The following is a 23,668-nucleotide window of genomic DNA, read 5'->3' on the forward strand; positions in this document are numbered from 1 at the left end:
CAAATCACCACCAGTGTAGTTTCCGAGCACCCAGGCGTGCCTGTGGAGTGGCAGGCTGTGCCCCAGACCAGACCATGGTATCTACCCCTTTATTTTGACGAGCAAGGGGGTATCAATATTATATACCCTGTGAATATATCTAAGAAACACTATGTGTAAGCAAGTGCTCCGATACCCATATAATGGATCGTGCCAGCATCAGCATCAGCAGACATTAGAGTTATAGTAGAAGGTTGCTTTCAAAATGTATGATTTTAAACAGAAGTCGTGTTTAAAAAGAACCTCCAAAGCATAAGCGAAAGATGTAAAGGTATGTTTGGGCTCAGCGCCAGCTGCAGACACGTATATGTGACAGCTAAGCGTGGTGCTCCATCTCCAATCTGAAACACTACCACTAAACATGTGTGCTGCTTGCAAAAACCCATGACCTCAACCTGATGGTGCCGAGCACAAACCTGGGGATTAGTTCTGCTGCAAGGTTCCGCGCTGTTGTGGAAAAGGAAATGCATATTTGCAACACGGCTGCACTGGGCATGTGCACGTGTCTTGACGGTCACACTCAAATGCATAAGAGGTTACCTTTCTGTTGAGTTTGCCAATGGCTTCAGCGTGTGCTTTCTGTGACTTCCTACGGCTACTACACATCCCGAATACACTGAAAGACGCGTCACGAAAGAGCAATTCCTTGCAACTAGACATCAGGGAAGACATTTCTCGGAAACAAATGTCATTTCAATGATTTTAATAAGCAAAATAGGAAAGGATTTGAATAACAAAAACAGAAACCAGTCTGAATAAAACTACAATAGACCAGGTTTTAATATTTCCATATCATAAGCAGGATTTGAAATTGATCCCTCTGAACTTTACATGAAATAAAAACAATTTCTGCTGCTGCAGGTTTGATTTCAACACAGTTGAATCAGTAAAAACCAAAGATTGTTTCTGATGCATGACTGATTTCCACAATATTTAAAACTGCAAGCACCATGCTGTTCATACAATCTTGTTATCACTGTTAATTTATAAACCGATAAAAACTTAAAATGCATCCGGCCAGCAGAGCCAGAATTCTAAAGAAAATGTGTAAAAAAAAAAAAGTTTTCATTTTGGTTTTTGTCAGTGCAGGCAATACTTTTACTGTCCAGCAGAAAAAAAAGTATTGCAGCACTCTCTCTCTCTGTCAAGCCTACTGCAAGTGAAATACTCTTAAGGGGGTAAAACATGCCCCGTCCGTGGCGAGTAAATGAGCAAAGTTGCAGCGCTCTTCTGAAACATTTAAAAAGGGGGAGTGCACGCACTATGCTTTCCAGCGACCCAAAGGGGGCAAAATAATGTCTGCCGATTACACATGGCGCGGATTAGTGAGCAATAGGGTGGGTGCATCTCAATATGAAATGCAGGTTAGGATCACGTGCTGGGACTGCGTACTAATGGCGCCATAGATATTGTGCGCTCTGCAGGCGTTTAGCCGGGCATTAGCTTGGCTCCACACATTGGTGTTCGTCCGTTTTGTTTCTTCACCTTTCGAGCGTGCATGCACCTTGAAGCGTGCACTGTGTGGGTCAGTATCACTTGCATTGCAATCTATGATCGTTTTAGAAATTCGTTTCCCAGACCAGTTATGCTTTTGTAAACAGACAGTGGGACTCGGGTCTGCTATCTGAGCGTGCAGCGCACCTCGTCGTGCCCGAGCGTGTGCGCGTGTCGCTTCCACACTCGTGTCGATCGTGGATATGCGGCAAGTGTCAGGCAGGCAGACAGTTTTAACTGTGTCTTCAAATATTGGCGGGAAGGTCCTCGACTATGTGTGGGAGACAAGTGTAGTTTATGCGTGCCGCCCCCCGGCTGCAAAAGTGTCTTCTAGGCCACTAACCTGCTCCCGTTATCGCGCCGATCAACAAATCCCAAAATGAAAAGTACAAAAAAGTCAACTTAAAAGTGCACACAATATACAAAGTTGTTTTCTGAAAGCAATGCCAAATGCCCATTAACTTTCTTCCTTTTTCTTTAAAAAAACGTATACCAGCCTGCTGAAATGTTTCTCTACGGTCGGATGTGGCAACTATTTACAAGCTAACAACCATAACAGAAAACAACTGCCCAAGCAGTAAAACTTTATATTGTGAAGACTTCTTGCCAAATGATAACAAAACCACGAAACAAACAATATGCTCCATGATCAACAACATGCTAACGTTTAAGACGCGAAAAATGGTACAAAATAGAAATTATTACCATACATGTCCAGCATGCAGGATTAATATTTTTAATGCAGGTTTTCGTATTTTTCTATATAATCAAGCAGGCAATAAAACCGATGAGATGTCCTGTCCGATCTGTCCATATACTGTCCGGTTTTTTCCTCTCTCCTTCTCCCCGCCTTTCCTTGTGCATGAGACGCCGCCGAGAAGTCCCGTCTTTGGCCTCCGAGCAGGCGGCGGCGGCGCGCCTCGCTGTCTCCCCTCAAGTCTGCGAGTGCCCCGGGGCCGGCAAGCGGTCTTTCGCGGGAGTTCAGTCTTTCCCAGTCCTTGCCCTGCACCCGCCGGCGTGGGGAGCAGTGCGGTGGCGCGGGTCTGCCGCCCCTCCCCCCTCTACTTGTCCCAGCTACATCTAGTAGAAAATATACATTTCCCGTGGAAACCCCGCAGCCGCCCCGAGGCCCCTTACTGAGATGTCCCGCCCCCCTAGGATGGAGGCAGCTGTGGGTGCACACGTGGGAAAGTGCCAGTTCAGGAGGCGCTCTTGTGTCTGTGTCGCGCCCTCGGGGAGCGGGCAGGTGGATGGAGACAGCGCGCCCGCGGCTTCTGAGCAAGTGCGGGGGTTCCGGGCGCGCCGCTAGAGGCGGGCCCGGGTCAGTCCCAGTCTGGCCCTGCGGCAGCGGCTCCGGGCCGCCCTCCCGACGGCCCAATGTTCACCGCCGGCCCGCCGCCAGTCACATGAAGTACTCGGGCGAGGAGGGGTTGTCGCTGGCCGAGCCGGCCTCCCTGAAGCCGGGCCCACCGGCCAGCTTCTCGCACTTGATCTTGTAGGCGTCGCGCTCGCGGGCCAGCCGCGACACCTCGAGCTTGAGCTGCTCCACCTGCTGGATGAGCTGCGTCTTCTCGCTCTCCAGGTGGTGCTTCTGCTGCACCCGCTTGAAGCGGCAGGACTGCGCGTAGCCGCGGTTCTTCAGGGTGCGCCGCTTCTGCTTCAGGCGGATGACCTCGTCCTTGGTGAAGCCGCGCAGGTGCCGGTTCAGCTCCCGCACCGACATGGACACCAGCTGGTCGTCCGAGAAGCGGTCCTCCACGTTGCCCGAGGAGGGGTGCGTGTTCTGCAGCTGCTGGGACGAGGTGGACGAGCCCGAGGGCGAGGGCGACGCCTGCTGGTGGTGCTGGTGGTGGTGATGGTGGTGGTGCAGCGGGTGCCCGTTGCCGGACAGGTCTTCGTGGGTGACCCCCTGGTACTGGTGGTGCGGGTGGTGGTGCTGCTGCGCATGGTGGTGCTGGGGCTGGTGGTGGTGGTGCGGCCTGAAGGTGTCAAAGCCCTGCAGCTGCTGCTGTTGGGGCACCGGGTGGGGGGCGATGAGCGCCTCCACGGCGTCCTCGGGGGTCAGGTTGAGCGCCTCGGGGTTCATCTGCTGGTAGCTGTTGGCCATCCAGTACAGGTCCTCCAGGTGAGTCTTCTGCTCGGCCGGGCTGAAGCTGGGCGACGAGGGCACCGAGCTGCAGGGCGTGCTGATGGGCGTGGAGGACACCGAGCCTCCCGTGGGCTGCAGCCGGTTGCAGTGGCGCACAGGCCGCTCGCCGGCCCGGCCCAGGGGCTCCTTCTTCACGTCGAACTTCATCAGGTCAAAGTCATTGACGTACTCCATGGCCAGGGGGCTGGTGGGTAAATCGGTGCCGATGGGCAGCTCTCCGGCCATCCCTCTTCAGATGCGCCGTGCCCCCGGGTCACTCCAGGGTACAGGTGGAGGCGCCCCCTCTACAGATGAAAAGTTCTGCTCCGGGCGCGGGGCGGGCCGGCTTTCGGCGGGACAGGGGGTGGGCCCCGGCTGCAGTCGTGCGAGTCGTGTGCCGCCTCCCTGGGTGCAGCCCCCACCGGCGCGGGGCGCGGGGTCGACGGAGCAGGGTCTGTAACTTTGCAAGCCGAGCAGCTCTGGTTCCCCTCCCTCAGTGCAGGCATCCAGGCTGCTCTTGGCGTGCTTCTGCGCTCTGCGATGCGCCCGGGCCCGTTTTATCCCCTTCTGATGTCACCAGCAGAAAGGGGCTGGTTTCAATCACTGCACTCCAATGGCGTGGGAGCCGGGCGGCGCATTCGCACAGCACGGCGGGGCGGTGCGGGATCTGACAGGAGGCGGTCAGCTGACCAGCAGCTGGAGAGCCGGGGCCGGCCACGCCGGGAGGGCAGCTCGCCAATGCGCCCCGACCGGCGCGCTCCGCGGGGGCCCCTGCATGCAGCTCTTTCGTCATCCTGCCTGAGAACGCTCATGCGCTCTTCCTCGACACAAAACAACTCTCCGTTCGCGTGCACGAAAGCAAGAGTTACACGCGTACACGGCCCAGCACCGTGGGAACCCACCGTATCATGGCACGTGGATGGGAAGCTTCCCCGTGAACCTGCGCACCACCTCTGCCCCCTATCAGCAAGGGGGTCACCCCAGAGTCAAGGCAAGCGGCGTGGCTGCGCAAATATGCAAGGCGCCTACACTCCACCTACACACCAAGCAGACCCTTGTCGCCGTTTAGCAATGAGTTTCATCCCACGAGGAAGTTTCAGCCAGAACATCGGTGTGCAGATTCTCACCGAGGACGACCACTTTCACTTGCAGAGATGCGACTGTGTCAGCCAAAGAGGAGCATCTCTCAATTATACTCAACAATCATAGACGCGAATTGTCTGTTGTGAGACTCGGAAGTATACATACATTGTGTTTAATTCAGAAATCCTTAAAGCCACTTTCTTCCATTGGTATCATTAGTAACACCAGCTCACTTTATTCACACATGCTTACTGCCATAGGGTGGCGTGGGGGAGGGGCGGTGTTAAACACATTGCAGCGTGCACTGGTGTCGTGGTTCAGCTCCCATACATATGGCCGCAACACATACAGGAGTTCCCGGTGGCTTTCGCACAAGACTGGTTGCATAGAGAAAAACACAGCGTGTAGAATAGTTTTTTTCTTCTTCTTCATAACCAGGAACAGGGTTGTGTTTTCTTTTGAACATTTCGTAAAGCTACGTGACATTTTTTCTCGGTTCGAGCTCAAACAGATCTAAAGTGCGACCCCAAGTGGCCACTTAAGGTACAACACCACGGGAAAGCTCAGAAAATGCCAATACACCAAATGATAAAACACATCGATACCCAAGAAAAGGGCGCCTGCAGCCAGAATCCGTCATGCTGTCTCCGAAAAGGGAGACATCACGTCCCTTCCGGATTTACGAATCACCCTTCTCTGCTAGTTTGAGACCCGTGTAATGTAAAAGCACGAATCCCATGTGCCTGCTGCCGCTCCAGCGCACATCTGCACCACACGCCACTGCCTCGCTGGAGTAGCAACGTATGTTTCGGACCAGACAGATGTTTCAAGCCCGGCCCGAAAGAAAAGTTAAGATGCAGATGGAACAAGCAAACGCATCTGCCCCCGGGGAAATGCCACAGGCGGGTTATCTGGAGCGCGCGGCGTGGCACTACACAGGTCTGCGACCGGCACTAGCAACCCCAGAACGAACTTTCGGGCAGCAGAGGGAAAGCTAAACGGGCGCCTCCGCGGTCCAAGGAAAAGTACCGAGGCATTGCCACCGACCTCTTCCCGCAGAGAGCTGCGCCCGAACCCGCGGGGCCGCCTGGGGTCCAGGAAAGCACTCCACGCCAGGGACCCCAGGCGCCTGTGCACATTTACGGGCACTCTCTAAGCGTGCACTTTATACCCACTCGCTCATTCGTCATCACAAGCCGGACATACATTCAACACGAAAAGCCGCCAACCTGCGGTATTCCACGTACAGCCAAGACGAACAACGCGCACACGCAGCCCTGGAGGATTCCTTCTCATATCGCGCTATTCTGAGGGATTTCCTGTAATCCAGCACTGAATCCAAGTGACCCACGCGCCCATCCCTTTCCATTTACAAAGCTTGCCAAATCTATCCTTCCCGGCGGAGACAGTTCCCCGTCACAGTTCAGATTTTCTACGCGGTTAGCACCCACAAAATGTTGCACATTTACCCCTAAACCAAATCCGAAAGGGATTCTGCGCGGGTATTATTTTTATAAAATGGGGCTATGTCGATATAGCTATTATTTACAAATGATGCACCAGCGTCTTTCAACACTAAAAACACATGTCTTTTCTAAATCTATCATAAATGCGGAAGGGGGGGTTGATACACCCCCCGATTATTAACCCCCCTGTGCAAAATTAAAACACGTTTATATCCCGAAATGGTTGGGATAAACATATATCTCAACGGCTTGCGCCCAGACCAAAAATAACCAGAGGGACCTCGAAATCAATAATAAGAATAATAACCGCAGAACATAAAAATGCAACGGCCCAGGCATCCGAAAAGTGCCAGGAAAACCTGTCTATAGTCAACGCTGAGTACTGCACCCCCTACCAATGAATCGGGTAAGGTCAATAGTAAAGAGGGCAGAGTGGGGGGCACGGAGGGGAGGCCACGCGCGCAGAGCCTTCAGCAATAGCGTTACCTTTGCGGCTGGGGCGACTTTTATCTCAAAGGCACGGCATTGCATTGCGCCCGAGTAATCAACATGCGCCCAGTTAATCATCTACCCGCAAGAAACGCTTGATCGCTGCACGACCCTTCACGCGCGCACACTCCCACCATTTTAGGAGAAAAGTGCGAAATAGAATTCTTCATCTGGTGTCTTTTTTGCTGCCCCAACAAAATCCCGCCGCAATAGAACACTTCCTCTTTTCAACAACGATCGCCATTTAGTCGGCCCCGCGGTTGCCGCGATGGGAGGCTGCTCCGCTCCTCGCTCTGGGAGTTCCTGCGCTCCGTGCCTTTTTTAAAATAAAAACAGAAACACGCCGTAATTTAAACAATGCATCGCAACATCATCCCAAAGCAGATGGACCAGGAACCATCAAGATGGTAATTTTTTGCGTTATGTAGTGAGGGGATGCTAAGGTTTGTGTGACTGAAAGTTGCTTTACAGTTAATTATTTATTTCATAGTGTCTTTTCATATGTTATACTTACAAACACCCACATACTCTGTTTACAGATATGGCGAGTATTTACCGTTATAGGTGTGTGCAGGCGTGCAACAATATATAAACAATACTCAATGTATTATTTATAGTGCTTTGTAAATACTGTTTGTTGTCCATACTTTGCAACACAATTCTTATAGTGCGAATCAAGCCAGCGATATTTGCCGAGCGCGTGTACTATTGCGGGGATGTACATGCGTAGGCATCTGCACGCGCGGGTCATGCGAATACATGAATATAAAGGAGATACATGTAAGGAAAGGGTACGCATGGGGGGTCCGCTCGTCCCGAACCGCCCAAACTCGTACCTCATTTGTTTAGTACAAAGGTCGTAATTAGTTTTAATATCCGAGGCCTGTCGTACCTTTTGGAAAAAAAACCTAATGCATTCTTGTCTAATGGATTCAGCGTAGAGTGCAAATCGATGAGCATTTTGCTAAGCCACAGGAAAAATATATGCGTCCCCAAATGTTTTTGCGCCATGAGGCTGCTTTTGGAGCTGTGGCTTGTGCGCGCAGGCGCGTCACGGCGGCTCCCGCGCGGCGCCCACTGTGCTTGGCGGAAACAAAGCGCTTAGAGGCGGAGCGCAAGAGGGCCGGAGCCACCCAAAAGCAGAAGACCGGGTGCCAAGACTCGAGTGGGGGTGAACCACACCGGCAAAACACGGGAGGAAGCGGAAGCGCTTATGAGGCTCTCAAGGCCTGGTCTGTGAAGTGAGCCCGCGGCCCACTGCAGCAGCACAGACACTCTCGGGCACATACAATTCAGTCCTCCAGTAATGGCGCATTCGCCCCATTCCAGTGGTGTCCGAGCACACAAGTACTAACTGCCCCCCTCGGGTTTACGCCCGGCTTCCTTCTCATATCAGTACTCCCCAGCCATGTCGACACACAGAAAGTAACCTCCCCCATTCCCCGGCTGCCCTCCCATACACTTGCTGCCCTCCCACTCATGCTACCTCGCTCACTCCTCCCATGACAGTTATGTCCACACACGCATACAGTGACACCCCCATGCCCTAGCTGCCCTCCACGCTAACGCTCCCCTTTCTCATTCCATTGCTGTCCATGTGCACAAGTTCCGCGCGCACGCTCGCTGCATTTCCATGCACTTACTGCGCTTGAATTCCAACCCTGCCAGACACGCGGGCGCGCGCTCAAACACACACACACACACACACACGCACGCACACACACACACGTGCGTGCCGCCAGCTTTGATTCACTCCCATGCCACGGATGGCCAGTGACCGAACTGCTGCTCCATACATTTAGCTGCCCAGCTATATCCCAGGCACACTGCAGACCCACACAATGCCACAGATGCGGCCTCATACATTTGCAACCCCCCCCCACATCCTTGATGCATGCCAGTCCTGTCCACAGACACGCGCGCTGGGCCACACGGACCTGCTCTGCCAGAACCTGCTTGCACTCAGGCAGAGCTGTCCCCGCACACACGTGCAGCCCAGTGCCTGCAGGGCCCTCCAGCCCACACGCTCCTTCTTGCCTCATACAAACTATTGTTCTCCATCAAACAGCCAGGAGTGTGGGAGCAGAAATCGGTGCAAGCGAGCTCCTCACCCACCAGCGTCCTTAAAGGCAATCACACAAGGCCCGTTGCATGGGCGCACAGAGAAACACAAGGGTGTTCACCGAGTTAATAACACCAGCCATGGGTAACAGAACGCGTTCGAGACAATGATGCTACGTTATGTTGATGTATACCGCGCACCGCTACCGCCCAGGGCCTGAAGCGCGGGCAATGCAAGGCCATTGGGCCGGCGTGTCGGGCAGCCGATCTCACCGCAGCAGCTGCATGTGGCGAAGGTGTGTGGAGGTCGGAGGTGCATGTGTGCACCCGCGCCTCTGCCCTTTCCCTGGGCAATCCAGCACTGCAGACCGGACAGCAGTCCACGCCAATGCACAACGCAGTGGACTATCGAGGCGAGGGCGCCGCCAAACGCGCGCAAAGTCGAAAAGCCAAAGAGGGATGGCTACACCCGTCGGAATATACCATGTCAAGGGATATTAACTCAACCACTACTCCGGTTGGTCTTGAAGTAAGGACAAAACGTACTTGTTATGTGCGAATGCCGCCACCAGAGGCGTATAAGCCATTTGAAAATGCACATTGAATGTCGTGAGGTGTTTGTTTTGACTAAAAAACATGGTCAGACGAGAGTGATCGCACTAAGAGACCTTGCATCATCGCAGCACCCGAAGTTATAATGCACGAAAATACACAGGTGCTCGGGTAATGGACCGTATAACACCCATTCGATATTAGAAAACCCCGTCTGGCCCAGCTAACGCAAACCCGCAGCAATAATTAGGGCGTAACGTGTCACTATCACTACGCCGCGTCGCCGGGCCCACTCGACGCTACTTGCGCTGCTCCACACGCTCACTCCGGTCACAGCCGCGCATACCCGCTGGAGCAGGAGGACACGCGAGGGGGTGTTCTCTCGTGTGTGGTTCTTTGTGTTTTTATGTAAACAGGCAACCCGCATACGTAGGGATGCCGGGAGGGGGCACGGAAAGCCACGCGTGAAGCAGCACGCGCTGGCAGCTCGCGGACTGCAAACGCTCCAGTTGGGTAAAGCTGCTGGGTGGGCATCGGCTGCAAGGCATTCAATGCGCACATAGAGCCAATCTCCCGGAGGAGGTGGGCTCCATGCGCACTAAATAGACTCTGCACGTGCACAGTGCAGGAGCCCACGGTATGGATTGGGAGGGCCACTGGGTGGGGGACGCTGCCGTATGCATCTCTGTAGTGAATCCATAAGGGCAATTGCTAGACTATATTCAGAGAAGCAGCAAGCGTGCCCGATTTTTTTAAGCGTTATATTTGACAGTGTGTGTGTGGGATGCTAGTGCTCCAGACTCAAATCCTTATATTACACACGCCTAATATTCCCCTCCAAAATCACCTATGCAAATCTTCGTCTACCCCCCCACACCCAAGCTTTTCTCACATCTCCTAAGCCACAATATATCGCATTCTCATCTCCTGCCTCCTACCAAATTACCACCAATCCTTTACAGGGCCAAGCCATTTTGCACTCTGGTCGATCTGTTTGCTCCTCATATGGTCAAAGGCTTAGGCCCTCATTATAACTTTGCTGGTCCAGAAATACGGTGCCAGTAACAACGTTACCAGCACCTTTTCCAGACCAGCAAACTACATGTCTGCCGGTAAGAGCAGTAAACTACCGACATGCCTTACCTGCCAGCAGATTTTTCAATGAAGCACCGGCACCGTGCCTCAGTGTTCCCATTCCTATGGAGTCCCGAGGGACACCATGGGAATTTACCGTTCCTCAGCCACCCGTAATATCGGAATTTACCGTTCCTCAGCCACCCGTAATATCCTGGGCCTTAGTCTCAATCACTTTCCCCTATCTCTTTGAGCTCTTTTGTCTCACTCTATCTGCTGGATTCTTCCCTGCCTCCTTCAAATCTGCAAAGGTCTTACCCTTTTTGAAGAAGCCCTGTGCTGACCCAAACGTCCTGGTTAAATAATGCCTCGTTTCCCTCCTTCCCCATTATTCAAGGGTCCATGAGCAGATGGCGTTCAATCGTATCGCTAAGTACATTGAGGATAATGGCCTTGGAGTAGGGGTGCACTGAGTTTCGGCTGCGAGTAAATATTTGGCCAAATTCCAGCTGAAAATCAACTATTCAGCATTCGGCCGAATACTTTCTTGAATGGTACTTGAAGCGGAAGCTGCACCCCTAGTACGTATGAGGATAGTGGTCACGATCGATAGGCCGAGTTTGCATGAGCCCCAAAAGTACAGAGGGAGCACGAGTAAGCTGTAGACCGTGTCGGGTACATACATGTTGAAGAATAGGAGCAAAGTTGGTTAACTGTTGCCACTGGTATCAATGTTGGCGTTTTACATTTAAAGGGGAGATACTACAAAGGACCGTAAAGTTGCCCTCATTAACCAAAAAGCCCCTGCTGCACCTAAGGGGCTAAGCGAGTGTGCTAATCCTACTTGCACAGGGTGTGCAATGACCAATAGCCCGGGCACTGCTCCTGCTCTGCTGATGTGGATGGAACCCGAATGCAGGGGCACATCTGTGTATTCCGTGACCCGCAGAGGAAAGGGCCAACACCCCGAGGCTGGCAACAAAGTGCCACGTGACGTCCTCTGTGCGCCACAACATCTTACACCCGCATGACTAATACTGCATCGATTGGGAAGGGGATATGCTAGAGAGGTGGCGGGGACAGAGGGGGATATTTATTGGGAGATGAATCCCACAAAGAGTAGTGGAGAATGCGGCATTGTATGTGCGTTGCATGGGTTATTTTGTGCACACTTCGCTGACATTTATGAGAATGTGGTATATAATGAGAAGCAATGAGGTCCATAGTAAAATTCAGTGCATAAGGAAAGCTATCTACGAAAATAACTCATGCGTGAATTCTAACCGTTTATTGAAAGGCCATCCTCAGCATTGGGAGTTCCTGCCCTCCCCACTCAAGGTGTCTTGCAACCAACTGTTTAACCAATTATTTTATTCACCCCTATCTCAGACTCCTATCATGCCCCTTCCAACTCTCCCGCCCGAGCTACCAATGAGCCAATTACCAGGCCAGTGTACAGGAAATATATTTGTATTCATTTCAATTAAAAGTAATAGAAATGTGCACAAAAATGTCAAAGACCGCTTTATATGTGGCAACTTCTCTCAACATAACACAAATCACAATTCTTTACTCTCTAACCATTTCACTTTAAGAAATAATTAAACTGATCAATAACCAAAACAATTATAAAAGTAGTGCTGTGCAATTTTGATTTTCATGCAGGGTTAAAAGGCTAGCAGTAGGATTTCAAGATTGGTACAAATGCATATGGCAATTATGATTTTGCCCACAATTTTGGTTTAAAATAAACACAGGGTGATTTAGTGGTTTCTTTTTCAGGCCCCCACCCCTACTTTGGTCTGTGTTGGGGAAGTCAGACAAAAACATTTGAATGATTTGGGGAATTTTGGATTTCAGACCCCCCTCCACTGAAAGGCCTGTGTTGGGGAAGCTGGATAACATGTTGGACTGATTTAAGAAGAAAGACACCCCTCTACCTTAAAGAAGTCAGGGCCAGCAGGAAAAAAAGGATTACCCAATTAAATTATCTATCTATCTATCTATCTATCTATCTATCTATCTATCTATCTATCTATCTATCTATCTATGTAATTTTTATATTGCGCCACTCGCCCGCAGGCTTCAGGGTGCTCACAAAGACAGAAAACATAAAACATAAAGTGGCAAGCATTCGGAAAATATCCGATTAACAGCAAGACGGGTTAGTGATAACTAAAATGTCCCTCCGTCAAACAACATTGTTTTCAACTGTTTTTCAAAAAGAGCAATAGAGACACAGCTCCTAAGTTAAACAGGGAGAGAATTCCTGGTAGTTGGTGCCCAGGCACTAAAACTGGCGCCACCAATCTTCTTGAGGACCACGCACGGCTTGTACAACATCAGGTTACTATTTGAGCAGAGGGTCCTCCTTTCAGGAGCTCTTTCTATCCAGGAAAAAAGGTAAAGCGTTGCATCGCCTGAGAGGCACTTCTACACCAAAACAGCACTCTTAAATTTGATTCATTGCTCAACTGGGGGCCAATGCAACTTTCTCCTCGAAGTAGAAATCTTGGAGCGCCAGCCCAGTCCATAGACTGCTCTGACGGCTCCATTTTGAGCCAACTGGAGCCTTTTTATGTTGGCCATAGAGGTACCCATCAAGAGGCTATTACAGTAGTCCAGCTTTGTGTTAATGATTGCAGCAGCAATCAATGCTCTGTTGTCCTCTCATAGGAAAAGATGAATTTGCCAGATTACATTTGTATAATAGGAGCAAAATGATTTCCGTTAGGAAATATGCTTCTTAGATGACAAGTGGGCATCAAATAATACACCTAAAGATTTCACATTTTCTGACACAGTAATGATGTTATCGTTCACAGTGACACACTTGTACAGACAGTCAATCTTTTTTAGTTTTTGTTGGGTGCCTTCAATAAGCAACTCTGTCTTTGATTCATTTAAGGGATGAGAGTTTACCACCATCCATGTTTGTATGGCTTCAAAGACTCTGTTGACTTTATTCACATCCTCAATATTCACCCCAGTCAGCTAAAAAATGACCTGTGTGTCATCAGCGTAGTTTGCAAACTGAACACCCACAGCAATCTTGAGGATGATTTGTGTGTCATCATCATAGTTGTAGCAGATGAGATTGAGGGAAAGGATGCGATTGGGAAGGGGCAAAATGTACACACTTGCATACAGACACAACGATTCAGCTTAAGTTGAGTCATACCGGTGCTCTATCAGACATGGTTTCTATTTATACAGGTCCAATGCAGGGGTGGTTGCTGGCCCCTGCCAGTTTAATCTCTATGTCTCTGATATTGAGGAATCCCTAAAGAGGGCAGCATTCATTGCACCCATGCTAGGTGACATTAAATTCACCTGGCTGGTTTATGCTGATGACTTTATCCTATTTGACAATATTCCCATTAGTCCTCAGCACCTAATTCGTGCATTTTGTGAGTACATGGGTAAACACCTTTGGAGAATGAACCCATTGAATACAAAAGTCAGAAGGTTCTCTAAGCAGAAAAAATCTTGCAAAGTTACATTGTCTATTTATTTCATGTTCTATTCTTATCCAACTCTTATTGATTTTCACTTGCACTAGCTGTCTATTCCCCTTTCCATTTTAGGTCACCTTCTACATCCCATTGAGCAACCCTTTTGGAACAATCCCGGTTCTTCTCCAGTCCCCTACTATCTATCCCACCTTCTTCACCTCCTTGGGCACCATCTTCATCCATTTCTCATTACTCTTGGGGTTTCCTTTCGTCCCTTCATGTGAGCAGCCTATTCCCTTTTTTCACTGCATATGGCTGCTCTGAAGTTATTAAATGGTGTGCCATTGTGTGCTGTGTTCTGTGCCTTCACTCTGGGGTACCGTACCCATTTCCAAAGATCACCTGCTACCTGCCCAAGAGTGACTCAGTAATCACTTCATGTCACCCACTGCCAATGTCGTCCCTGCTGTCATTCTTTCTAACTCATGGATCAATTTCCCTGCACCTGCAGTCAACAAGGCTAACTTACACCTCAACTTGTTCTTGTCCATCTGTTGCCACGGTATATATTGTGGTAGTCCGCTATTACCCAAATTGGTAGTTTAGAATTAACAGTATGGTACAACTGGCTGAATTTGTCCAGTACCATTTCGTCATTTTGACACAACCAATGTGGGTAATCACTACCAAACATAGGGAGCGCGGGTTGCGGGGGTGTCCCCCGCTCCCCATGTTTGGTAGTGATTGCCTTATAGATAGCGGGGGGGGGGGTCCCCTGCTTCCGGAGGTCTGGAGGCAGGGGACCAAAAAAGAAAAGAAAAAGAAAACCAGGCCCTGCGGCATCGGATCCAATCTGTGTAGGAGCGATGGATCCGAAGCTGCAGGATAACAACATGCACGGACGTCAAAAACGTAAGTATGGGGTGGTTGTAATTTTTGATTAGGGCCATTTTGGCCAGGACAAAATTGTCTTTGCGGCCGAATTTACCACAGTAAATTTGGCCGTGAACAATTTTGCCACGGCCAAAATGTATACAACGGGTAGTCCGCCACCCTTTTCTAGCAACGGAAACTGTGTCGCCCAACACCTCTGTCATATTTCCCTGCATCGTCATATTGGTTTTTTTTTGTCCTCGTAGGGCTCTCAGCCTCTGTGCATGATATGATATGATATTTTATTTATATCGCGCTCATACACAAGTGTTTCAGAGTGTGACGAGGCAAGGGAGGGGAACAAGGGAGGACAAAATAACAATCTTACTAGGCCCAGTGACATTGAGAATGCGCAAGTGCAGGGGGGAGGGAAGGGGAAAGTCCAAGGGGCAGGGGAGGAGTGGAAAGTGCTGAACATGTCGTGCCACAACAGGTAGTGCAGCCAGCAGGTGGAAAGTGATTAGGCGCAGACAACAAGTGTCTAATAAGTGCAGGCGGGGGACTGTAGGGTTGCAGATGCTGTCCCACGTGCACGGGTTGCAAGGAGGCAGTGCAGGTATGAGGCTGGGTGAGCAGGGATCTGGACCGGAAATCAGAGGGTAACTAGGTGCCCAGTGACAAAGCAGACATGGATCAGCAGGGGAGAGGAAGGGTGAAGGCAGAATCAAAGGGGAAGGGCTTGAGCTGCTTCTGGAACCGAAGATGGTTCTCCTCCAATTTCAGAGATACAGGGAGGCTGTTCCAGACGGAGGCCCCAGCCTAAGAAGGAGATCTACCCCAACCTGTTGCTTCGAGACCCTGAGGGAGTTTGAGGTGGAGGCAGGAAGAGCTCGAGTAGGAAGGTATTTCTGAAGGGAGAGTTGAAGGTATTGAGGACCCAGTTCCCAGAAGGCCTTGTGGACAATACAAAGGGTATTGTACTCAATCCTTGCAGCCACTGGGAGGCAATGAAGAGATGTCAGGGCTGGAGAGATACAATCCCTGGTCTTGAGACAAAGGACAAGTCTTGCAGTCCTGTTGTGGAGGAGTTGAAGAGAGCGGAGTGTAGTTGCAGGCAGATTTAGAAAGAGGCTGTTGCAATAATCCAGCTTAGAGAGAAACAGTACTCTAGAGACAGTGAGCTTCTGGGGGAAGGATAAGAAAGGAAGAATACCTCTGAGGGGGTGCAGTTGGTAGTTTGACTTCTTGGAGACGTCAGAGATGTGTGAGAAAAGTAAAGCATGGAGTCGAAAATGACCCCATGGTTTTTACCCTCACAGGGAGAAGGCCAAGGTAGGCCAGTCAGAGAGTGACAGGAAAGCAATGTACAGGTGTGACGATGAGGAGGATCTCTGTCTTTCTGGCATTAAGGCAGAGGTTGTTGGCTGCACACCACACCTGGATTGTAGATAGACAGTCAGAGATGAGAGAGGGAGAAGCAGTGGCAGAAGGGAGCCTGAAAACGAGCAAAGTGTCATGCGCATAGCACTTAAAATTGGAGCAGAGAGCAGCAATGCAGTGGTCGAGAGGTGTCAGGTATTGGTTGAAAAGCCAGAGAGAGAAGTTAGACCCCTGGGGAACACCACAGGTAGAGAGTGAGATAGAGGAAAGGAGGAACCCAAGTTGGACCTAGGAGGGTCAGTTGGAGAGGAAGGAGATCAGCTAACCCAGGGACTGATCAGTGATACCCAGGTTATCACAGAGGCAGTTGAGCAGGATGGCGTGGTTGACCGTGTCAAAAGCGGAAAAGAGTTTGAGTAGGATGAAGACAGATGGGATATTAGAGTCAAGGTTGGAGAGCACGTCTTCACGGATGTTCAGGAGAGCAGTTTCTGTGCTTCTGGCTGCTCTAAAGCCAGACTGATGGTCATGGAGACAACCACCAGAATCAGTGTGTAGGTTAGGCTGGGAGATGGCCAGATTTTCCAGTAGTTTTCCCAGGAAAGGAGTGATAGCGATCAGGCGATAGCTAGCTGGGGAGGAGGGGCCGGCTGTGGGTTTTATGAGAAGAGTGTGCACAAGAGAGTGCTTCAGAGGGGAGGGGAAGGCTCAAGTGGTGAAGGAGTGGTTGCAGAAGTCAGCCAGGGCAGGAGAGAGGGTGTCAATATGGTCCTTGATGGTTTTGGATCAGTAAGGAAGAACCTGATTTGATGATACTTTCATAGATCAGACTTGTCTTGAAATCTCGCCAGGTGAGAACAGAGGAAAAGAAGAGAAAGAGTGAGGTGAGGCGGCTGCCCGGGGGGGCGATGCGGGCAGAGGAAGAAAGGCAAGAGGGGGGAAAGTATGTCCTGGGTTTTAAAGATGAAATGAGAAGCCAGGGCAGTGCAGAGTGCCTGGAAGGCCAGTTTGTTACAGGATGCACAAGATGACCGTCATTTCCTCTCGTCCACCCTACACTTGCGTTTAAGGGTGACAAGGTCAGAGTCGTACCAAGAGTTGCACTTGGCTTTGGGCTTCAAGCAGATCCTCATGACAAGGGCAAGAACATCGAGAGTGTCACAGATAGCAGAATACAGCTGTGTCAGGATGGGAGTCAGCCAGAGGTGGAGAAGGGGGAGAGAAAGTGGCACTGAAAGCCTCAACTGACACACGCTTCATGGGCCGGATGACAGGCGGCAGTGCTGGAGCTGGCTTGGACTGTGAGGTAGAGAGGGAGAGATGGGAGGAAAGGTGAAAGTGATCGCTCCAGGAGAGAGGAGTGGTGAGAGGGTTAGAGAGTGGAAGGTCAAAGGAGATGAGAACATCCAGAGTGTGCCCTGCAGAGTGAGTCAGGCCAGAGGGAAGAATAGAAAGAGAGAGGAAGTCACAGAGGTCGCGAAAGAGTCCACAGGAGGGACAGGAAGCATCCAGGTGGATGTTGAGGTCACCAAGGAGGAGTTGAGTCGTCAAGGCAGGAGGGAGAAGGAGAGATCAGCCACTCAGAGGAAAGAGGTAGCCTGACCAGCAATGGTGAGAGAGTGGCCAGGACAGAGAGAACGCCTAAAGACAAGGCATTTGAAGGAAGAGTAGGCCTGCATACGGATGACAGAGGTAGGAATCCACTCTGGGAAGATCAAGGCTACACCACCACCTGGGCGGAGGGATCTGGGCACTGAGAGGATTGTGTAGCCATCATGGAGCAGAGTGTAAAAGCTTGTGACAAAGCTGGCCGTGAACCATGTCTCGGTGAGACCGTGGACATCCAGGTCAAGTTCTTTAAGGAGGCAGCAGATGTCAGAGGAGTGTTTGACAGCTTAGCGAGAGTTGAGGGTGGCAATATGGATGAGGTTGCCACCCTTGAATGACTTCCGGGGAGAGGTACAAATCAGAGGTGTGCCCTGCGGAGGTGTAGAAGGAGCCCGAGGGGGGAGGGGGCAGCAGAGGAAGGAGGAGAGGGCAAGGTAGCCAAGGAGTAGGCAAAAGTGGGAGACTGGGAAGCCAAAGAGGACAGAGAAGGCATAGCAGGAGTAGGGAGGAAGTTGATGAGGTGTGGGAAGCGTCTATCAAAGAGGAGAATGTTGGCCTGAGGGCCTTGGACCAGGAGGGTGCGATTCAGGTAGACATTAACAATTACCATAAAGGAGTGGAAGGGGTCAAGGAGGGCCTCCCAACGGGTGCCACCATTAATGGGTGAAGAAAAGACAGGAGAAAGCAAAGAGACAATTTGAGTAGTCCAAAGTTCCGGTAAAGGAACGACAAAGAGGATGTCAGTGAGGGTTTGTCAGGAGGAAGCACTGGTATATGTGTCAGCGATAGGGAGGCCTGGGTTGGAGACCAGGATATCCTTTTAGGACTTCTTCCTACCAGACTTAGTGAGAAGAGCAGGATAGTCAATAGAGAAGCAGTTAGAGAAGATAGGAGAAACAGAGAGCGCCATTGGTGATGTGGAGGTGGGGGAAGAAGAGAAAAAGTGGGGGAGAGTGAGAGATGGGGGAAAGGCAGGAACAGTGGGATAGGTTAGCACAACATAGTCACTGAGCGCAGACAGGTCAAAGCAAGGTACAGACACAGTGCAAGCTCGATTACATTTGTTTAGCCTCTTCTTCTCCCTTCCTTCTCTCTCCTTCTCTTCTGCTTTCTCTTCCTCCCTTTTTAACTTAATTGCTCTGGTTCCTCTTTCTCTACCCTCTCCCTTCTCTTCCTCCATTACCTCTGCCTGTTCTCTGTCCTCTTCCTCTTTCTCCCTGTGTGTCTGTACTTCCTCCTCAATGCTTCTCGTCAATGCTTCTCCTGCAGCCCTTCTGTCATGAGCAGTATCTGTCCTCCTAAACACTCGTTTGGTGGGGCTGTCACTTTCGTTATCCCCACTGTGTCCCGGTGCCACCTTGAGCCGCCCATCAATTTCACGTGCAGGTCACTGTGCTCTTTGCATTCATCAATTATAGTCCCTATTTTCTTATTTGCGCCACTAAGTGTGTCTTCGCTACTATACGCAGGTGGTGCATAAAGGGGGTTGGTATACCCTGCTGCTGCTTTTCATTCTTTTAAGGTGTAAACTCCCTGGCCTTCTGTGTGAGAGTCAGTGGTTTGAGGAGGAGGAAGAGGAGTTGTGGGCGCTTCGGCCCCGCATCATGCTGGCTCAGCTTTCACTCTTTCTTGGGTAGGTCCTCTTCCCTGTCCTCAAACATTTTCCATAGCTTCAATGTAGCTAATCGGTTACTAAATTTGTTTCCTTTATATGCAGCTTGTAAATATGTGGTCATGTGTTACAGCACAGATTTCGAAAGACTGCCCTCTGGGGTCCACTGCTTTGCCATTTTGCCATCTGCATCGCAAGTCCATTCTGTGCTATTCTTGCAATTTCTGTCCTGATACCATGGAAGGGACTTGAACAAGTGCTTAAGGACTGTATCCCCCATGATTCCACATCACATTCTGACCACTGATACTTACTTGACTTCAACTTTTTTTTTTACACGTTTAAACAATCGTGAAATTATTTATCACAATTATCATCCATTCGGAATCAGTTTCTCCAAAACCACAACAGTACTCATTACTCAAGGTATTTCACCAGCCTCTCTGGCTCATCAACATCAACAAGCGCATGCTCCATGCACTCCCCACACTCTATTTTCCACCCTCAAAGGCAAGTCACAATCCGTCCACGTGCTCCTTGAGCCCAACCCAAATGGTACACCACTCTTTTCTACAACTCCAGCATCACCTCTATAAGTTAAAAACCACCATCTTCTCCCATATTTTCCTTTTCACTCGCCAACATTTCTGTGCCTCGCTGCAGACCTTCACCCTCACATCAATGTGTCATGTCCTATTAACCAACGTTTCTGTGATCCCACAAGCCCAAGGCAAAATCCCAATCCTTTGAGTGCACTCTCAAATCCCACAATACACCAAGACACAACACAAATGACTTATGGCTGTCCTCCTGCTTTTCAAATCAGAGGGGAATGCAAAAAACATGTTGTCCTTCTATCCCGGAGCATAGGGATACATCTATAAAGATAAACTAAGAAACTACATTCTGTGATCTAAGCTAGTGCCTAGGCACAGGGATTCATACATAATTTATATGTAAACTAAGCTAAGCACCTAGAAAAAGGTTGTACACTAAAATAACCACCTAGTAAAAGGTATCCATACATAATTCAGCTGAAAACCAAGCTAGCACCTAGAAACAGGTATATATCTTCATCCGTAACCTAGATAACACCTGAAAACAGGGATCCATGAATAACGCAAAACGAATCACAAACAATTTCCTCCCCAATATGTGTCATATGGCTGAGTCTATACTTAAACTCTGCAGATCAGCTGGAGCCCTCGGGAACCGTCTCTCGCACAATCTGCCACGGGGAGCAGGCAGGAATTTCTCCAAGGCGTGGTTTAATCCAGTCTTCGAGGGTCAAAACTCATCCCCTCGGGCACGTGGCAGGAAAAAACTGTATTAATTGCGGGGGTCTTAGTGACCATCCTCTGATACCACCTGAAGTCAGGCAGGCGAATTATTATCAATCTCCCTGATTACATGCAAGAGGAACTGGGCCAAGGAAATCCTCTGCACCAAAAAACAGAAGATCCAGCAATGAGACAAAGTTTTACTGTGTTTATTCAAAATTCAACAACTGGGATTGCGATATGAACAATGCGGCATTCTACACACTCGCTCCTCAAATGTCACCCCGTTTTGATGATGCATGACATCTGCTGATAAAGATACACCCTAAAATACCTAACGTGGATCAGAATTGGTTAATAAGGTAAACTGTATACACATTACATAGGTGGTTAGAAAGACTGTTGGATAAAACATATCTGGTGGCTCCTCCCTCGACCACCTCAAAAATGTTGCCAATTGAAACATTACAGGTTAGTGTGCGGTGATTGGGCAATGCACCAAAGTGTGCGCTTAACCTGGAAGGTGGATACGGATTGGGCAAAGAGGGTCTTCTTAGCCTTGAAGCTTTCAAAAGTTACCAGGCCAAGTGCAACTATTCAACATGGTTAGAGTGATGCTGAAGTTGCTGCATGTTATCAACAAGTTCCCATTTCCAATCTCCTAGGCCTTGAAACTGAACATTCAGCTTTGAACCTGGTATTACTTTTGTTTCACCCTGCCTTCGGTTGGATGGGAACAGCCACCTTAGTCTGGCTTGAAAGAATATGCTCTGTCTTGCAGATTCAGAACACGTGTGTAGGGACCACATCATTCATTTCTCCTTCTTGCAATTACACAGATTTTCAGCTCATATTCCTTGCAGGTATCCTATCTCTTCTCTTAACTTGGAACTTTTCCCTCTCTTGGCGTCCGTGGCAAGGCTGTGTACAGTGGCTGAACTGCAAGCCCGGTCTGCTTGTTTCAGCTGGATCAACCTGTCAGCTTCTCTTTGTATTCTCGAGTCCTTTCTGCTCCTTCCATTCACTCCAATGTACTTGTGGTGTCCATCTTGATTTACATGGCTGCCCATGTTAGTCGTGCTTAAGCATCAGCAAGTGGTTCATATGTATTCATGAGCAACTTTCGGTTTCTGCATAGCGCAAGTGTGTCAGTCCTCTATCTATGTGAGTCATAAGCATGTTCTTCATGTCTGCCAGAAATAAATCTAAGTGTCTGCATAACATCATCCCTAAATGCTTCATGTCTAACGCATCTATGCCATGGTGTCAGTTGTGAAGTCATCGGCTTTCTTCAAGGTCACAGTCAGTCGACTTGCTCCATTGATTGCAGCTGTATCTCTTCAATACTATCATCAGGGTACGGTCTGAATAGTTATCTGAGTGAACAGCGTTTCTCACCCCCGCGATACATCAACGATGGGGAGGACGGGCCCAGGAATGATGTACAACTCTCGTTTTTCTGCTGCGGGGATGAGAGTGGGAAAGGTGCAACGAAGACCACGCTTACGTCTCCCTCTTCAATTCCTTGCCTTCCACTCATGGCATGATGAGGGCACCCCAGAGGTGTTGCTAGGTCTGTAAAAGATCTGCGGCTCTGCTAATGTCGGGACTTTCGGGACTCAGGGCTCGCTAGCCTTTTGGTTGTAACCGCTGAGTGTCTATCCGGGGCTTCAACCAAAAGACCTGGGCTATAGCCCCATCAGCCCTCTTAGTTACGCCTATGAGGCAGCTAGAGGAACCTCTCTACACCCTCCACCGCTGGGCCCAGTATCATGGAGTTTGTGGCATAACCCGGTCACTAACCAACAAGTTTAGGCAGCAACTGTGTCAAAGTGCACAGAATACTTTTATTTTTGTGAGTGTCATTGTTTTGTGCTATTATGATAAGGTAGATAACGCCATGCCTTTAAAACACAAGTAATGCCAAAAATAATCGATCTACACATTCAATCAAATATTCTGCAAGTTTTAATTCGAACTGATTAGCATATTGTGCAAATAAGTGTCGTTCAAACGCTTGAGCTTTCAATTGGGTAGCTTTCATTGCTTCATCTGTGTCGGAGGTAACAACTGCTACATTGCCGGCATAAAATAAGCTGTTGATTTTAAGTCGGCCATGTGTTCGAGTGAAATATATTTTTTTTAAAAGGCAAAGTTGCCAGTCATTATAACGGACACAGGCTTTCTGTACTCGCTGATTTAACAATGAAGTGAAGTGTGCTTACTGACCTATATCCTGGCCATGCGAAGTTAGAGCTTTGATCTATTGAATACATTTGGGCTGAATGCCTTGTTTGGCCATCACTCGCTACAGAACTTACCATGACACGAATCAAATGGTATGCAGAGATTTAAACAAATAGAAAATAACTAACCACATTCATATCTAAACATTCATAATGAAAAAAAAAAATACCGAATTTTTGTAAATATATAAATGGGGGCTGGGGTAAGGGGGTAAAAAGGTTGTGAAGGGGGTAGGGTGGGATTATAAACGAAGGTAAATGCAGAACTTGGGGGTGGGGCAAATAAAAAACAAAAAGAAATTTGGTATTTTTTTCGTTAAAAATGTTCAGATAAAAACTTTGTTCGTTATTGTCTACTCGTTAAAATCAAATGTAACCGAATCAAATATCTGTTGCACCTCTGGTGATATTACAGGGGACAGGTCACTTTATTTAAATTCATAATGAAAGCGCCGATTCGCAGAGTGTCAGACTTTCACTGGTCCGCAGCATAAACTGAGAGCATGGTCCGCCCCAAATATTGTGCTAGATAAGCTCTCCACGAACCAGGTGTTCCAGTTCCTCTCAAGAATTAGACAAATCAGAACTTCTATTTTCCTTAGCTCACCCTGTTGGTAGCCTTGGACGAACAACAGTAGCTACTCTGCAGGAGGGTGGTGTATATTCGGGAACAACACAACTCAACAACGTGATATTAAATAAATAGCCTAAGAAAATGTATTAATATGATGCCAATCAATGGCTCTTAAATGTGTTTACCCCGACACAACAGAAACAAAAAAAAAGTTCAAGCCAGAAATGCGCAGCTCTTCCAGTTTAGATGTTACA

At 49.2% G+C, this 23,668-nt stretch overlaps 1 protein-coding gene and 1 long non-coding RNA gene across 2 annotated transcripts in view; one reads left to right on the plus strand and one right to left on the minus strand.

The window, feature by feature from the left end:
• Nucleotides 1–725: 725 nt before the first annotated feature.
• MAFB (MAF bZIP transcription factor B) lies at nucleotides 726–4,208 on the minus strand. The gene has a single exon (XM_069652270.1). It carries the CDS (start codon nucleotides 3,905–3,907, stop codon nucleotides 2,936–2,938), a length of 972 nt encoding a protein of 323 aa, XP_069508371.1. The 5' UTR covers nucleotides 3,908–4,208; the 3' UTR covers nucleotides 726–2,935.
• Nucleotides 4,209–6,952: 2,744 nt separating this feature from the next.
• Nucleotides 6,953–23,668, plus strand: part of LOC138581160 (uncharacterized) — a 37,412-nt gene continuing 20,696 nt past the window's right edge. The window contains exon 1 of the long non-coding RNA XR_011304458.1: nucleotides 6,953–7,106. This is a non-coding gene — a long non-coding RNA (uncharacterized lncRNA). The remainder of the gene's footprint in view (nucleotides 7,107–23,668) is intronic.

Source organism: Ambystoma mexicanum, chromosome 3p (assembly GCF_040938575.1).
Source record: "Ambystoma mexicanum isolate Mex_15411 chromosome 3p, UKY_AmexF1_1, whole genome shotgun sequence".
NCBI classification, from domain to species: domain Eukaryota; kingdom Metazoa; phylum Chordata; class Amphibia; order Caudata; family Ambystomatidae; genus Ambystoma; species Ambystoma mexicanum.